The sequence below is a fragment of the Dromiciops gliroides genome, chromosome 4 (genome assembly GCF_019393635.1).
Source record: "Dromiciops gliroides isolate mDroGli1 chromosome 4, mDroGli1.pri, whole genome shotgun sequence".
In the NCBI taxonomy this organism is placed as follows: Eukaryota; Metazoa; Chordata; class Mammalia; order Microbiotheria; family Microbiotheriidae; genus Dromiciops; species Dromiciops gliroides.
This window is the reverse complement of record NC_057864.1, coordinates 334,299,062-334,318,267: the sequence shown is the minus strand read 5'-3', so window position 1 is coordinate 334,318,267 and position 19,206 is coordinate 334,299,062. Positions and strand designations below refer to the sequence as shown.

At 33.7% G+C, this 19,206-nt stretch overlaps 1 protein-coding gene across 1 annotated transcript in view; it reads right to left on the bottom strand.

Annotated features, from left to right (window-relative positions):
• Positions 1–19,206, bottom strand: part of LIN28B (lin-28 homolog B) — a 105,028-nt gene that overhangs the window by 43,679 nt on the left and 42,143 nt on the right. The window contains exon 3 of the mRNA XM_043963821.1: positions 15,731–15,915. Within this exon, the coding sequence (XP_043819756.1) occupies positions 15,731–15,915 (185 nt within the window). The remainder of the gene's footprint in view (positions 1–15,730; positions 15,916–19,206) is intronic.

Sequence of the window (19,206 nt, the reverse complement as noted above, 5' to 3'; positions counted from 1 at the left end):
TCATTCTCTAGCTTATTTGACAGATGAGGCCACTAAGGCAAACAGGGTTAAGTGACTTGCCGAGGGTCACACAGCCAGTAAGTATCTGAGGCCAGATTTGAACTCAGGTCTTCCTAACTCCAGTCCCACCACTCTATGCACTGTGCCACCTAGTAGCCAATTTTGATGTTAAGTTTCACGTCTGTTTTTACACTCTCCTCTTTTATTGCTGGGGTTTTCTTGGCAAGGATACTGGAGCGGTTTGCCATTTTCTTCTCCAGTGGATTAAGTCAAACAAAGGTTAACTAACTTAACCAGGGGTCACACTGCTATTAAGTATCTAAGGTCAAATTTGAACTCAGGTCTTCCTGAATTCAGGCCCAGTGATCTATTCACTGAGCCACTTAGTTCTCTATTTCCTCTAAGATCACATATTAATTCCTCTGGCATTTTTTGTCTTCAGAATTTAGCCCCATCTCATCTACATTCCATGTTCCTGTTCAAAGAGCCTTACTGTTCTTTACACATGACCCTCCATCTTCTATCTGTGTGTCTTTGAACTGGCTGTCCCCCATGCCACGACCCTTAATTCTTAGAATCCTTGGTTGCCTTTAAAATTCAGATTAAACACCATCTTCTACATCAAAGGTGTCAAACTCCCAGTCTGTGCCCCCAGAATAAGGCACAAACCAGACTAAAATATAATTGGGAAATGTTTAACACAAATAAATAAAAATACAACGCAGATAAAATTAATTTGTTGTTTTCTAAGTCAGCATGTGGCCCATAGGGATCCATTTCTCTTTGAGTTTGATACCACTGTTCTGACTTCCCCCCTTTTTGTGCCCTCCCTTCCCAAATAGAGAGACAGTTTTGCATAATGGGTGGAGAAGTAGCCTTGGACCCATGAAGTCCTGAGTTCAAGTCCTATTATATGATTCAGAATATCTTTCAGTGCCCTAGGGAATTCTCTAAGACTAAGTTGAAAGGTACAAGTCTCTATGGTTTAATAAACTTTCTCACTGAACCAATTAAAGTACAGATTCAGTCCCATCCTCATGTTTTAAATAAGCTTATATATGCATTTGTTTCTTCCCCTGATCCAATGCAAGGGCCCTGAGGGCAAGGACTATTATATTTTTGTTTTTATATCTCTGGCACCTAACAGAGTACATGACATATAGCAGGTGCTATTGGCATCAATAAAGGCTTAAAAACCAAATCAAATAGCCCAATTAAAAGATCAAAAGTACCTACAAAAATATGAATTTCTGAAAATCTGGATGTGATTATGTAACACAAATCTGAATTAGACTTTTAAAAATCTTCAAGAACTAGTTGAAGTTGGTTTCCAAAGGAGAAAAAAACCCAGTTTCCATGGGTCTCTATTTCCTACCATATTAATTCTAAACTCCTCTGCTGATGCTTTCCCATTCAAAAATGAATTTATTTTTCATCTGTTCATATATGCATTTGTTTCCCAACATAACATCAGTCCTTTCCTTCAAGGGACAATTTCATTTTTGTTCCTGGAACATAGTAGGCATTTAATAAGTGGTTACTGATTAACTGATTGAACTAAGCAGTATATCACCCACGACTAAGAGTATATGAAATGTTCCCCTGGGAGGTGTTTTCTCATCTCTTCCCTGGGACCAATCTTGGTCAATATAATTAGAATTTGGGGTTTTTTGTTATTTCTGACTATACTGTTATAGTCATCATGTAAATTATTATTCTATTCTATTTACTTCACCCCACATTGGTTCAGGCAAGTGCTTCTACACTTCTCTGAATTTTTCATATTCATAGTTAGGGTACAATAATACACTACATTAGTGTGCCATAATATTTTTAACCATTTCCTAATCAATGAACATGCACTTTGGTTCCAGTTTCTCACAAAAATGCTACCATGAATATTCTGATGTAAGCAAGGGGAAAAGCATTTATATAGTACCTATTTTGTGTCAGGCACTGTGCTAAATACTTTACAAATGTTATCTTATTTGATGTAGATGGGGACTTTTTTCAACCCCTTTGGTCAACATGCTTAGCAATAAAATCTTTGAGTCAAAGGGACAGTTAAGCATGGATATTTTAAACACCTTTTTTAAAAAAGCATAATTACAAATTGTTTTCTATAATGATTGAACTAATTTACAACTCTACCAACATATTAGTGTGCTGGTCTTTCTACAGTTTTGTATGTGTATGTATATACAAATACAATAATAGTGTCTTTATATTTCTATATTTTTACATTTACATACACACACACATCACACACACACAGCAAGCGCCTGTCTTTCTACAGTTCTTCCAACACTATTTCTACCCTTTGTCATATTTCCCAATTTTCTGGGTATAAGGTGAAACCTGAGAGTTGTTTTTATGTGCATTTCTCCTACTGTTAGTGATTAAGAACAATCTTTTCTATGGTTCTTAGTAGTTTTAAATTCTTCTTTTTAGAACTGTTTTGTTCATATTCACTGACTACTTACCCACTGAGGAATATCTTTTTGTCCAATATATACACATGTTGTTTGTCCTTTGTTTCAAAAAGAACCAATGCTTGACTCTCTGGTGAATTATATGTAAGTGTGACAGAATTGCACAAAGTTGTCAGCCTCACTCTCTTCCAGAGTCATCAAAGTACAGTAGCAAGACAAAAGTCGAGAGGACTGGCAATGCCCTGAGATGTGGTGGATGACCTTGGTGTCTTCAATGTCTGACCAAGCTCTAAGTACTCAACCTTGCCCACTTCAGCCGCTCTCATGGCTGCTGGATCCAGTTTTCTCATCCACCCATTCAGCCAACTCACTGATGGGTTTGAGGCCTATCTATCAGTTACCCTCAACCTGGTTTAACCTATCTGCAGACATGTGCATGCTACAGCTTCTTGGAGCCACAGGTGAGAGCTGGGTAAAAGTGAACACCAAAGGTGGATGAGCAGCCCTGAAAAGGGCTCAGCAAGCCCTTACATACATATTTACCAATACACATATGCTAAATATTAAAGCATTATCAGAGATATTTGATGCAAAGATTTTCCCCCAACTGACAGTTTTCCCTATTATCCTCATTGAATTGATTTCCTTAGTGTATTTTCTTTATTTCATCTAACAAAAATTAGGTATTTTATCTCTTGTAAAATACTCTATCCCTTGTTTGGTTAAGAACTCCTTCCTGTTCATATCCGTGACACAGACTTGATCTTGTTTATTCCTAATTCTAACTGGATGTCGCTTCTAGGTCATCAGGTTATCCCCTCCCACTTTCTCAAGAACTTTTAATTCTACTTAAAGACATATTCAGGTATTTATACATTACCCAAAACAAATGTCATGTTACTCAAAAAAGAAGTCTCCATTCACTTTCTTTACTTCCTTTCCATTCAGTGTTTAATTAGCTTCTTGCTATCTGGTTTCTCCCATCATTCAGTTACAACTACTCTATAAAAAAGCACCAATGACTTGTGGAGTTGCCAAGTTCAGTGGCATTTTCTCAATCCTCCTTTATATTTCCCCCAACACCTGAGACTGTTAACCACCTTCCTCTACTTGAAACTTTCTTCTTCTTTCCCTTCCTTGGCATTTGTTTAACTCTGTTCTTCAATTTCTCTAATTTTTTCTTCTCATCACCTTCAATAATTCTACTTCTAATTCCCTAAGGGTTGGTATTTCCCTAAAATCTATCATCAGTTCTGTCTTTTTTCTTTCTCCTCTTTCCTATTCATATGGTCTCATTAGCACTTCAAATATTCCCTTTCTATTCCCAAAACTTTATCATCCATTCTCACCTTTCTTTTTTCTTTATTTCTTTTTTATCATAAAAGTATTTTTCAATTTTCTATTTACGTGTAGAGATAGTTTTCAAAATTTGTTTTTATAAGATTTCTAGTTTCAAATTTTTCTCCCTCCCCCCTCCCCAAGATAGCAAGCAATCTGATAAAGGTTATTTATATATATATATATATATATATATATATATATATATATATATGTACAATCACCTTAAACATATTTCTGCATTAGTCATGCTGTGAAAGAAGAATCAGAGCAAAAGGGAAAAACCTCAAAAAACAAAAACAAAAAAAGGAGAAATAGTATGCTTCAATCTGCATCTAGATTCCACAGTTCTTTTTTTCTGTATTTGGAGAACATTTTCCATCATGAGTCCTTTGGAACTATCTTGGACCATTGTATTGCTGAGAAGAGTCAAGTCTATCACAGTTGATCAACACACAATGTTGTTGATACTGTGTACAATGTTCTCCTTGTTCTGCTCATCTCACTCAGCATCAGTTTATGCAAATCTTTCGAAGTTTCTCTGAAATCCACCCACTATTGTTTCTTACAGCACAATAGTATTCTATTACATTCATATACCACAACTTGTTTAGCCATTCCCCAACTGATGGGCGTCCCCTCAATTTCCAATTCCTTGCCACCACAAAAAGAGCAGCTATAAATATTTTTGTACATGTGGGTCCTTTTCCATTTTTAATGATCTCTTTGGGGAAAAGACCTAATAATGGTATTGCTGGGTGAAAGGGTATGCTCACAGCTTTCTAGCCCTTTGGGCATAGTTCCAAATTGCTCTCCAGAATGGTTGGATCAGTTTACAGCTCCACCAACATTGCATTAGTGTTCCAATTTTTCCACAGCTTCTCCAAGATTTATTATTTTCCTTTTTTGTCATATTAGCCAATCTGATAGGTGTGAGGTCATTCTCACCTTTCTTCTGAGTTCTAGTCCCACATTTCCAAGTACCAACAGTATACTTTCACCAGTACTTTCACATCTCACTGGCATCTCAAATTCAACATGTTTAAAATTAAATCCTTCCCCTTTCCCCTCCAGGTTCCCTATTCTCTCCTCAAAAATCCTCAGTTCTTCCTTATTTCTCTTAAAGGTACTACTACCCTTTCAGTTACCTAAGCACAAAAAACTGGTTTTGTGTATATGCTTTGTGTATATGTACTATTGTATTAAATATTTAATATACATGGGGTTCATTGTGGTATAGTCAAAGGAGCAATGACTCTGGAATAATATACTAGTAGTGTGACCCTAGGCAAGCCATTCAACCACCTTCAGTCTCAATTTCCTCTGTAAAATGGGGAGGCTGTACTAGACAGCCTCGGAGATTACAAACCTCTAAACCAGCATATAGGTCAGTAGTTGCTGATGCTCTCTAGGTCATCCTCTTTTGGGGGGAGGGGATATTAAGAAGGCTCAACATTTTTTCATACCTTTGTATCTTCTATTTATTCAGATATCCTTCAAATTGATCTATCAATGTTCTCACAGTTATATTATGTTAAGGATGAATCTCCTTCGGGCAGCTTGGTGGCGCAGTGGATAGAGTACCTGCCCTGGATTCAGGAGGACCTGAGTTCAAATCCGGTCTCAGACACTTAACACTTACCAGCTGTGTGACCCTGGGCAAGTCACTTAACCCCAATTGCCTCACTAAAAAAAAAAAAAAAAAAAAAAAAAAAAAAAAAAGGATGAATCTCCTTTATGTATTCTTGGTCTAATACACCCGTTTTTCTTAACTCTTCAGTTTCGTTTCTGACTCCTCTATAAGTATATTCAAGACAAGAGTTAGAGGCTAAGTGTCTTTTACACTGTCATTGATGGTGAATAGTTTTTTATAAAACTATTCAGAGATCTTTTTATAAATTGTTTCTTGCCCTCCTTCAATTTTCATCCTTAAATTACTTTGCTTAGTTGGGTATCTTGCCAACTTTTCTTTAAAATGGATTTGTCCATTATAGCTTCTATGTTTTGTGAGGTGATATTGCTTATATTTCCCCATAATCCTACTTTGTGAGATTTCACAAACGAGTTTTCTCATTTTTCATTCTAAAGCAATGTTGTCCCCAAAATTAATAACATTCTTGTTAGCAAGTAAATTGATTGTTTTCTCATTTTTTATGTTCTTGTGGACTCCTCATTGTAGAAAGTTAGATTAGCAGAACTTCAGAATGAATATATTGTATTCTGTGTCTGTTTTTTTTCTTCTGTCCATATCCCATTTTTCACAATTAGCAACTGGCTTAAGTGTTCAAGGATGAAGTTTTCTAAATTGTTCACCATATTGTCTCTTCTTTTTATTCTTTCCTGAAGTTCTACACTAATTTTGATCTTTGTTTTAACTAGCCAGTGATCTGATGAATGCAGAGAATTAATTCAGGAATGGCATTCACACCAACAGCAAGTCATTTCCTATCCAATAAAATATAATCATTTTTGTGTGTGTGTGATTTTATTCAGGGCTCACCCTATCTAGTGGGTTGCTATGGCCAAAGAATTCATTAGCAAGTAGACAGGGTAGAAACGATGAGCCTTTCCTTACTTAGAATTTTCCTTGGAAAGAAAAATCATTGTTGCCAAGAACTTACTCAAATCCTTTCTAACATTGTAGAATCTGAAAAGGTTCTTGTTACACTGGCATAGTCTTTGAGAGCCTAAGGTAATTTTCAAACCATGTTTAGGTACTGGAGAACTTTGTGGAGGTACAACTCAAAAATTATAGTATTTAAAATTTTTTTAAGTTTCAAATTCTTGACCAATGTTCTCTGGTCTTGCTCCAAGTAATATGCTACCTTACAAGATCATCTTTTTCTTAAGGGTATTTTGTTTTTTAAATATATATATTTGTATACTACCAGCTTCATATAACGATCTTGCTCTAACATTAAAGAATTTTACTTCAAAAGACTGAACTGCATGCATCTGGGATTAATCATAATTTTAAACATATTTCAATGAAAAACATAATTATTTTGCTTAAGATTTCTCAGTAAGCTCATAAAGACAATGTTGAAGTACAAGTCAAATGCCACTACAACAAATAACTCTATATAACAAAAAGATTTCAAGCTATACCCATTAGTCCATTGGTTTCAATCAATATTTAGTTTTGTACAAAACTTTTATAAATTTGAGATAAAATGTGCTCAGACTCATGAGTTTTACTAAATAGAATTTGCCTTGCATTTCCCTATTAATAGAGAATAAAGATGGAAAGTTTGGGAGCAGTTAACAACCTTGTTAATCTCTACTGCTGTTCATGGGAGAAGTGATATTCAATTAGAGGATTTATTTATCTGGATGAATGGAAGAATGTACCATGGGCCTGCCTGCATCTGCATTCACCATCATTCCTTTTACAAAAGAAAGGTAGGAACAAACTAGACACCACAATTCTTAAAAAAAAGACATGGCATTTATATTCTTTAACTTTTCTACAGAGAAGCAATGGCACATACCAGCTAAAAACTTTAATGATAGTAGCTAAATTACCTTTTCTGGAAAGGATATCTAAGTGGTTTGTAAAAGTTACCTAATTAACTTTCACAATAGCCCTATAATGAAGGTATGCAATGAACTGTTAATCCCACTTACCCATGGTCACAATATATGAAGAGTATAGTCGATAGTTACTTGATTTATCCATTAACTTATTTTGAAACATTTAACTTTTCATATGATTCATTTTCTATGTTGGGGGGTTTTTTGAGGGGAAGGGAGTATGAAGACTGCAGAAAATCTCAGCTAAAATTAGTCTCAGGCTGGGTTTTTTTGGTTTTGTTTTTTGATTATTCTTATCAGGAATTCACTAAGACTTTAGCAAGGCCAAATGAAGCTCAACCCTATACAATGTCTTGAAGAAGATGAGAATGGCACATTGTCTGACTAGCCTATCCAGAGGTCACAGCAGGGAGAGCATCTGCTAAGATAATGTGAATGAAGGAAACAGCTATAATTGCCTCATTAAGAGATCCCTGGCCAAATAATCCTGAAAGGAAGAGACCTGGAAAACCAACCTAAAAATTAAATCCCTAGTGAGTGAAATGGGGGCAATGTAAAACATGCAGAATATTCCTGGATATGTAGGTGTTCATTTTGTGCTACTAACTTCCTAAACTACTGTTATGCCTGTATGGGACCATGAATTAATAGCTGAGCTATTTGACTCCAGCCTTCATCAATCAGTAAGAAACAGAAACTACATTCCCACAATTATTCAGGAAAAAAAAAATAAACAAACATGAAATAAAGAATTTATCTGGTATTCGATTCTCAACAGTGACCAGGACATAGCAATTAAGAAGTGATACTTACTTGGACTCATTTTGTATTGTTATACAATTATGTCATTATGAAGCAAAATTAAAGGTGAGAAAGGGGAAGAAGGAAGGCCTATTAAAAAAGGAAAAGGGGATGAAGAAAACATACTAGGCTTTTCCTCTACCTCTTTAAGATTCACTCTCTGCTCTCCTTTCACATTTTAGCTAAACTCTCCAAACGCACAGGCCTATAGACATATCTTGGCAATGTACACAAAAGTGTCCTTGTCAATGATTTCTCAATAAAGTTTGATTATTAAGTTTTTAAAACGATATCAAACATTTCTCCAATGAAAATATTTTTAAAAATCAGCATCCAAACTCATCAGCAGTAGGAGACGGTAATGGTACTACAAGTACTTCATTTTGCATTCCTTTACTTTTTTGCTTACATTTGTCGATTTAATTTGAATTAAACTCTTTTTAAAAAAAATTATGTTCTAACTGGTCTCTTGCAAGTAGATTATAGTTTTTTAAAAAAACTTTATTCTTACACCAACAAGCCCAGTACAATTAGCTTGTTACACCCTTAAGCCAGGTTTAAAATAAGTAAACTGTTTGATGACTTTGATGTTTTGCACCCAAAATGTGCTGGCTAATTTTTCCATTCCATTTACCATTCCAGTCTTTAAACTGCCTTAATCTCCTGCCCTCAGATGTTGACCTTGTAAGAATAGGGGTCAGAGGTCAGAGGAGACAGACCTCAAAGGATCGGGCCTATCAATTCATGCCTGAAAGATTTCTCTTCCACAAAAGAAACCAACTAAACAGCAAATTCCAAAAATCTAATCACAGAAGTATAAAGATGAAATACTTATTTACTGGAATTTGTTGATATGCCTCTACCAAAAACCTTATCTCTGGCACCTTATCAACACTGATTAGTATTATGTCCCCTAAGCAGGTGTTTGAGTATCCTTTAAATAAAATCATCAAAAAGGACCAGTTAAAATGGGTGGAGTTTAGTAGGGGGCCATTGTAAAAACTAACGTTAACATAAAAATTCATTAGTGTTATGTTGCTACAAATAGTCTGAAGCATATACCTTTAAAAAGGACATTAAGTTTTCCTGTAAGTACAACTTATTGAAAAATAAAAGAAAATAAAATTGTTAAATTATTCCATCTTTATCTAAGAAAAGGGGGTTTATTAGAGTAAGTACTGTTAGAGATGGAATTGTAATTACTATCAGCAATAAAAGAGATTTGCTGTATAGGAAGGCAGGGCATAAATTATTTTCTTTTAAAAATAAATGATCTAATCTTTAGACAAGGAAAAATGCACTGCCCACAGTTGAGGAAAAGTCCTTGTAAATAAATTTTGAGGACTCAGAATGACTCTCTAATTTAAATTTTCATCAAAAACTACTGAAAATTTTTAATAAAGTATTTTACTATCATATACAGGCATTGACAAAAAATGAATCACTCAAAGATACAATTTGGTAAAATAGGAATTTCAAAAACAATAACAAACTTGGCAGTTGCTTTATTCTGTTCATTTAGTAGTCTTAATAGTCTTAGTTTTCTTTTACACATGGAAAAAGAAAACATCATGTCTATTATGTAATAAAATTTTACTAGACTATTAAAGTGTTAAATTAACCAAATCAGTTTTTAAATTATATAGATGGCCTACTATAATTTAAATAAAAAAGAACTTGACATGATTCCAAGATGTTCATATAAAGGACTCGCATGCCTGTCAATGCAAATGATAAGATTTGTATTAAACAACTGAAATCACTAACCTTAACCTTTCATTATTAACCTGCCTTTTGGTAAAAAATGTGCTAATATTAACTGATATTGATTGAACACAGACTGAATCATGCTGTTTTTCAATTTTTCCCTTTCATTTGAGACTTCTTATACAAAATGACCGATATGGTAATTTTTTACATAATTGTACATGTATAACTTATATCTAATTGTTTATTGCTTCAGGGAGGGAGGAAGGGTGAGAGGGAAAGAGAGATATAATTTGGAACTCAAAACTTGAAATAAAAATGTTAATTTTTAAAAATTGCTAATATTGCATTTCAAAATAGAAAACAAAGCACCTTGTTTACAATTGGATGTGATAACTGAAACATTAAGAAATACTAAATGAGAGTGCTCCATGACTTGCTATTCTCCAAATTATATTTTTAAGATTCTCAAAGAGTTAATACATATGGGAAGACAAAGTTCTATATTACTAGCCCCCTTTCTAGGCATGTGTAGTGGAGAGAGAGGCTGGTATTAAGGAGTAAAAGATAGTCTCTACCCTCAAGGAAATTAAAATTTAAAAAAGAAGGTAGAGGATTAGCATAGGAATAATAACAATAACAATGAAATAAGTTATCATTATAAATCTTATACATGAGTTATGAAAGGCTGTTTGCTAACATTACTATTTCTTATAAAGCTTAGAGTGAATAATTTGTAGAAGAAAGGAAATAACTCTTTGCCTATTAAACCGTAGCAATTACTGTGTTCACTCCATATGGTTTGAGCTATTTTTAGAGAAAGGAAGTTGGCAGGTAGTGTTCTAAGGAAGAAGGAAGTTAAAGCAAATCAGACAGGAAGTGATCAGAATCATCTATCTTTTATTTAAAAATTTTAATATGTGTTAAAACTGCTTTTCTCCTCCATATAGAATGGATAAAACACGCAAAACATCTCTACTGAAAATAAACATAGAGAAAAGCAAATAACAGTAAGAAATTATCCTAGTGTTATTTAAAATTAAGGAATTAAAAAATATATATTTTATTTAAAACAAAACATTGTATAATATTAAGAAAATAATTTTAACATAGAAAAGGGGAAAAAGAAAATACATTCCTGGCTCATTTATGATTAAAGATGACAATTAAAATACAAGCTTTAAAAATATTTATTCTTTGTGTCATAAATAAAATTTTACATAATTTTCAAAAGCCAAAGCTGAAAATTCAAATATATAAACATGTGATCAATTATATGATAAAAATCTTTAAAATTATTTTGTCCTAAAATGATTCTATTATCCATTCCAAGCATTAGATTAATCCCCCTTAGATAGTCAAAGAATATGTCAACTTTAGAAATGTTATAGATGCTTAGTTGTTGCCCCATAACAAAAACTAAGGTGATATTTGGCATTCTAGTACTCACAACAGTTTTTCATCAGTTATATGCTATGATTAATTTTAAAGACTTGAAATTAAATGAATAAGCAAGATTTTCTGACATCTTTCACATAAGACACGAAGGGCTGTTTTACTAGTTTGATTACCACACTGCATACCTAATCTTTACTTTATTTCTGTCTGCCATTATTTTAATTTGGAAAAAGAACATAATGGTGGAGGGAGAATTTGTTCTTACATTTTTTTTTTTAGTGAGGCAATTAGGGTTAAGTGACTTGCCCAGGGTCACACAGCTAGTAAGTGTTAAGTGTCTGAAGCCGGGTTTGAACTCAGGTCCTCCTGACTCCAGGGCCGGTGCTCTATCCACTGCGCCACCTAGCTGCCCCTAAATAAGGGGCCCAAACTAATTCTCATAGGGTTGACTAGTTTTTGCTGTTCAGATATAACAGTATATAACTAATGAAATGGAGGGGGGAAGGGCAAAAAGGGTGCAAGTAACTATTCAAATTACAGTCATCCCAAAGACATCCTATGAGTTGTCTTTATCAAGAAATAATTTCTCTGACTATCCTATGATAAAAAGTTTTAAAATTTTTCCTTTTTTATAAAATGGTTGGTATGTTAAAAACTAATTATAAAACAGTTTTAGTAGTTGCTAGGTTTTGTTAAGTATACAGAATTAAGGTTAGTTTTTGTACATTCTTCAAAATGTTACAGGAGATAGACAATTTTATTAAATTATGAAAGCTACTCCTTACCAATCAACAATAATGCTACTGAAAGGGACCACTGTCTTTCTGGGTAAATAGGGCTGTAAAGTTTTATTTTCTGTAGCCAAGTAGGGTAATCTCTTTGACACTGCACACACATTTTTGTAAAGCATGTGACAATTATATTAGAAACTACTAAGATTGCCTTCTTTTGGTAAATGTTTACTTCTGAGTTATTATGTTAACTAACCCACTTGATTTTAAAACCACATACTGAAGATATATAAAAGTCTATTTTCTTTTCCTAAGTATACTAACCCTAAGGTCATCTTGAATGACACAAGAATGGATATAATTTCTGAATGCAGAAATGAAAAAAGGATTGCTAGTAAACTTTGTAATCAAACCGTGCCGTGTTTTAATCAACTCCCAAGATCAGAGAAAACAAGAGTCCATCACTTAGCTCCGTGATATACATTAAAGTCTGTTGAAACCTGATTTCAGTTCACCAAGACTTTAAACCTGGTTAGAACAGGGTTTCTTAACCTGGGGTCCATATACTGTTGAAGTTCCATGGAAAGGTTAATATGGTCCATGAACTTGGAGGGGGAACAAAAATCGTTATTCTCAGTAACCTCTGGTTTCCTTTGTAATCCCAGGTAATTTATTTTATGCATTTAAAAACACTATTCTGAGAAAGGGTTCATAGGCATCACTAGATTGCCAAAGGGGTCCAAAAGGATAAGAACTCCAAGTTGGAGTAATAAGAAAGGTACGATAAACAATGAATGAACAAGACAGTGTTGTGCTGAGAAAAGGCCCTTGGCTTTGGATGTAAGAGATTTGAGTTTGAATACCAACTTCTGCTTACTTTACACTTGTAAAACCTTTGGCATGTCACTTAATTTTCTTGATTTATAAAATAGAGATGATAATGCCACTTGTAATACCCACCTCATAGGGTAACTGTAAGGAAAATAAAGTTCTAAATCTAAAAGTGCAAAATAAAAATATGGTCTATTATGATAAATATTTATATACTTGCACATGGTATGAGAAGAAAATAAGTAGGCTTTTGTAAATTATATTCTACAGCAGACCACATTTATATTGCTAAAATTGACTGAAAGTTCCCAATATAGCTAGCACATTGCCCTAACTGGACAGGAAAGAATTACTGAATTTCCTTTTCTTCCTTAGATGAAGTAATAACGGTTCCTTTATTGTTTTCTCTAACTCTGATTATTTTTATCATTCTCTGAAATCCAAATTTTTCAACATCCTGGACGTCATACTTTAGTAATCATCTAACGGATTTGAAGCCTATTAAAAGGATTATTTAATAGTCCTTTCACATAATATTCCTTTTACCTCTTCTGATGACTGTTAAATCTGTCTCCAAAATCTAATCCCATATATCCACCTGCTGGAAATGCTGGACATTTCTGCTGTATTACCTCACAATCAGTATGTCCAATAATCAACTTATTTTCTCCACCAAACTGATTTTCCCATTGAATTCATCCATTTGAGTTAATGGTACCAGCAGTGTTCCAATCAGATTATTCAGAGTATTTTTTAACAACTCCCTTTTCCCTTAATCCTCAATATCCAACAAGTCAAGTAAATCCTATTGGTTCATTTTTCAAAATGTCTCTTCTATCCAATCCCTACTATTTTATATTTATCACAACCACCCTAAACCAAGTGCCCAATACTTCATGCCTAGGTTATTACATGATCTTCTCCTTCCATATACTCTAATTCATCCTGAACACTGCCATCACTTTAAGATAATCTAAAAGACTCCTTTCATTATATCATTCTTCTGTTTTAAAATCAACAATGGGGGCAGCTAGATGGTGCAGTGGTTAAAGCACCGGCCCTGGATTCAGGAGTACCTGAGTTCAAATCCGGCCTCAGACACTTGACACTTACTAGCTGTGTGACCCTGGGCAAGTCACTTAACCCCCATTGCCTAAAAAAAAAAAAATCAACAATGGTTCCCCATTACCTAAAGATAGATGAATAAAGATGGCTAGGTAAAATAAAATCATACAGATTATAAAGAGTCCTAAAATGCTAACCAGGATAGGGAGTTATGATTTTGTCTCCTACTTCTCCTCATCATTTTTATCAAATTAAATAGATTTGATGGCCATAAAAATATGATGCACATTTCTGCTTCTGTACCTTTGCTCACACAAGACTCACCTGTTCTATGAAGACTCCTGTCATTACATTACATTACATACTAAAATCTATACATATAGTATTAATTGCATGGGGTTAGTTTGATTTCTTCAAAAATTCCATATTTTTCTAATGTTAATATATCCAGACAGTTTTTAAATAGAAGACTTCAAAAGTTTTCGGATCTGAAAAAGCAATGTTTTGTTTTGGGTTTTTTAGAATATCCCATTTAACTTTCTTCTTTTACATATATATATATATATATATATATATATATATATATATATATTTACTAAATTGGGAGTATAAGTTAAACTTGTATATAAGAGCTACTTTTTACCACTGTGGGTACATTGATAATAAACCCCCCCAAATCCCTATGTTCTTATGAAAGCACAATTATAGTAGAGCCTCCATTGTCATCTTTTCAGTTTTATTCTACATGAAATTGAAGCCATTAGCAAAACAAAAAACCAGATAAAAGGCTTGTTTTAAAAAAACACACAACAAAACATTGTATTAGCACAGTTTCAGCTTAAACACCAGTCTGAGCTTCCCTTCCAAATCTGGCCAAGTAATACGTGTGGGTCTGGACTCAACTCTGAGGATACAGACTCACATCAGAACCAATGTACTACTTTTTTGTATCAGAAGATTGCAGATCAAAAGATGTAGAGTAAAAAAACTAACCAAAGAAACTACCTAGAGCAATTCCTTTACTTGATAAAAGTAAGAAAAATGAACCCTAAAGGGATTAAGTGACTTGCTCAACATCACACAATCAAACTCATTTCGCCTAATTGCATGCAAATGCAGTGCTCTTTCCACTAGATCACATTTGCTATTGCTTGCAGATACTTCCCAGGATGAACACCACCACCACCAAATAGAGATCCTGCTTCTCCTGTGAGGCAACATTACAACCAGACTTTATAACTCTGTGTGGCTTCTCTGTGGCTGGCCACTGATCCTATACAGAGGCTGGAATGTGGCTCTCATTCACAAGCTTTACTCTTACCTGAAACCTAACAGTAGAAACCAGACTACCCATTGAGCCTAAATTATCCTTTGAACTAATGGATCCCACTCTGCTTCCCTCTCTGATGCCTGTGGCTGGTATCTACTGGATTATCTGATCAGTGATCCAAGGTTATGAGTGTCATTGAATACCACCTCATCCCCTTCTACGTGCCTGCTGCCTCAAAGTGCTACAAGGGTTAAAATAATGGCTCCAGTTTAGTAAAAGCACTGGCGGGAAAGACAGCTCTTAATATGTGAAAGGTAGCTCAAAGGAATAACAAGAGAGAATATCTACCACGTAGAGATATCATAAAGGAAAATGCATCTAAAAGGCAGCTCCTCCAACTCTCCAACTGTAGACTCACAACAGCATCTGATGACTACTCAAGTATTTTTTAAAAATAATTACAGCTAGGTTCTGGATACCTTTTACTTGCAAGTTCATAATTAAGTCATTTCTTATTTACCAACGTTATTGTGGGGTTCTATTTAAGAAGGCACCAGGAACATTAAAAAAAATCTCTTAAAGAAGTCTTACAAAACTGGAAGGTAACAAAATGCAAACATTACCTATCTCCTTTTGGTTTTCTTTTTTGCAGTGTCTTCCCTTTGGGTCTTCTCTCACTTCCTAAACAGGGGCTCCCTCCAGGGCCTGTTACCCGTATTGATTCAAGGCCTTTGGAAGATTTTTTAAATGTGAATTCCACTGGTTCTCCTTCTTTTAGGCTTCTAAATCCTTCCATATATAGCTTGCTCTGTAAATAGGAAACAAAAAAAGTCTCAGTTATCACTATTTTATAAATAATCTTTGTAATTTAAAGGATCACATAACAAAATAATAGTATTCATCATTAAGGATGAACATTTCAACAGTCAAAGAAGATCATATGTGAAACTATAAAATTCTGTTATGTTCAATTTGTTTTTAAATAGTGTCTATAAACTTTCATATTGTAGTAACAAAATTGTCCTGTTTCTGACCACTTCTGAGGGTTTTTTTGGTTTTCTACTATATATTTTAACATTCTATCTTTGCTACTTGATTATTATTTTTGTATTTCTATCCCAACTTACTTGCCCTCCCTTGTAACAAATAAGTATATTCAAGAAAAAAAAAATCAACAAATTGGCCGCATCTGAAGCTTTACCTCTCATTCTGTACCTCTAGTCAAACACCTCACTGCCAAGAGGTGAGAAGAATGTTTCATCATCAATATTCTTCCTTCTAACCTTAATAAGGTCAATGTGATCTATATAATTTCTAATCATCTTAAGTGGATTTCTGTTTATAAAATTCTGTTCATAAAATTATAAATGTAATATACTATATGTGACATATATGTACACATGAGATGCTTTTAGTTTAAATATGAATCCATTTTAATCTTTTCTCACTCAAATATAGAAAAACCAAACCAACAATTTATTTTTATAAATTCCCTTCTAGAAGTTTTAGAACATAAAACTGTTCTAATTTCAGACACCAGGCATTAAAAAAAAATGTTTATTTTAAACATTCCTTTTTTTAAAAGTTTGAGTTCCAAATTCTCTCCTGCCCTTCAGCCCTTCCCCCAACAAATGAGAAGGCAAGCAATGTGTCAATTATACATGTGAAATCAAACAAAATATATTTCTATATTAGCCATGTTACAAAAAAAGAAAGTGAAAAATTATACTTCAATCTGCACTCAGAGTTCATCAGTTCTCTCTCTCTGGATGTAGATAGCATTGGTCATCTGTGTACTTTAGAATGACACTTCAGTTTTAAAATGTTTTCTTAAATGTTTTTGGCATAAGGTGAATTTTTTTAAAAAGGCATCTAAATGAATAAGAAGAATGCAGTGAGTGACAATTTCCAGTCAAAAATAAACTTTTCAAAGAAGTCTGATGAGAAAAAAAAGCCTTTATCAAATCAGTATGAACAAGTGGAAAGTCAACTAAAGAAATATTGCCTGACTTTTTTTTCTAGTAAAGAATACCCATCTTTCAAAAGTGATTGCAGAAAAGGGCTGCAACTGAAAACCACACTCCTACTAATCTTTTCACCTGCATAGTTATGTACACATATCAAAAAGAATTCAGTCCTGTCTGCAAACAAATCATAAACAACTTTTATAGTTATTTCTTAGATTTTTAAGTAATTTACAAAATGTTTTCCTGTCCCCTATGCCTTGAATCAGAGGTAAAGAACCATTTTTGTCTACTAGGCGGCCAAAAGTTGCTCCAAAGAGGCCCAATAAGGCAGATAAATACTGTGTTCAGTGTCCAAAGTAAAATTATCATTTAATTTTTGGCAAATTTACATTACTAAACAATGAAAACAGTTCCTTTCACACTAAAAAAATACAATTTAATGACTTTAGGAGTACCTGATTATTATGAACCCATAACCTGTTGTTTGGTTCCAGAACTGCTGTTTTCAGATTAATTTGGTCTTCCTACTAAGAGTTCATCATCTGTGATCAAAAGCATGTTTTGTTTCTAGTCATGTGTGAAAATGTTGATTCACAACAGGGCTTTTACATTGCAGAGTCATTTTAAACAGCGGAGTAGTTTTGCTGAGTTTTGTGTTGTGGTCATAAAAGAAAACTTTTTTTTTTTGGAAAAAAAATTCCTGGATAATCAAGAATCTTTTTTTATTTAATTTAAAGACCATATTGAGTTAGCAAAATCTCATCCACATTTGCATATCCTAAGCAAGGACAAAAAAGAAATACTAGTTTTCCAATTTTATTCCAAAGGCTAAAAAGGGTCTGTAAAAAGCCAGTCAAGGGGGAACATGACCCAGAAGACAAAAGAATATAAGATGGCAAGAAATTTTATAATTAGGTTTTTTCATGGAGTGCTTCTAGGACCAAGATGAATTTACAGGGCAACTAGAAAATGAGATGCAAAGGAAGACATGAATGGCTCCATATCAGCCTGGTTTCCTATGCCACTTTTCTCTCTGCACTTATCAACTTAGAACCTCTCATAAAAATGTGGGATTTTGGTGACCATTTCAATGATAATTTTCAGATTTAATCTTTGTTTAAATCTAGTTGCTCTCCAAAGTTCCCAAGCATCCTTCTTTCCTGTTTCCATGGTTTCATGTACTCATAGAACTTTAGAATTGGAAGAGACTATAGAACTCTTCCAGTCCAACTGATTTTTCTTTATTTGGGAAAAGAGGAATCTGAGACCTAGAGGAATTATGGCTATCTGTGAAAGCCATAAAGAGAAAACACAGTAAGGAAGATTTTAGTTATAAGTACTATAAAATATTTGCAGTGACAACCCACTTTACTTCTTCCTAGAAAGTAATGTTTTTGGTACCATACTTTGGAAATATTTATTAAATAACTAATTCTAGTTAGCTGACTTCATTGTATTGGATCTCAAACAGTAAATTAGTGAATATTTACTGTGCTAGATGCTGCTGGGTGATACAGAGACACATATGCATTCTCTAACCTTGATGAGCACATTATTTAATTGAAGAGAAAAGATATGTAGACATCAAAAAATCAGTACCATATTCACAACAATACAATGATCCAAGACAATCCCAAAGGACTACTGATGAAACATACTATCTACCTCCAAAGAAAGAACTGATATTGATGGAACAGGCTGAAGCATGCTATTTTTCACTTTCTTTCATTTTTTTCTTTTAATTAAATTTTCTTGTACAAAATTACTAATATGGTAATGTTTTACATAATCATACACATATAACCCATATCTGCTGCCTCAGGAAGGGGGCAGGGGAGGGAGGGAAAGAGGGATAAAAATTGGAACCCAAAACTATAAATAAAAATGTTTATTATTATTTTTAAAAAAGATCAGTATCAGTATGAGGCAGTAAATCTTAAATGCTGTCCACTTATAAATATTATTAACTATATAGCTGAAAAAGACCACTGTAGAGGGCTATGCTTCAGCTCTTTCAATTAAAAAAGAATTCTGAAAATGACAAAAAATTGTGGTGATACTATAATAGCATTCAAAGTATAATTAGGTTTTTATTTCTAGAATCAATTGTAAATCTGGAAGGAAATGTAAGT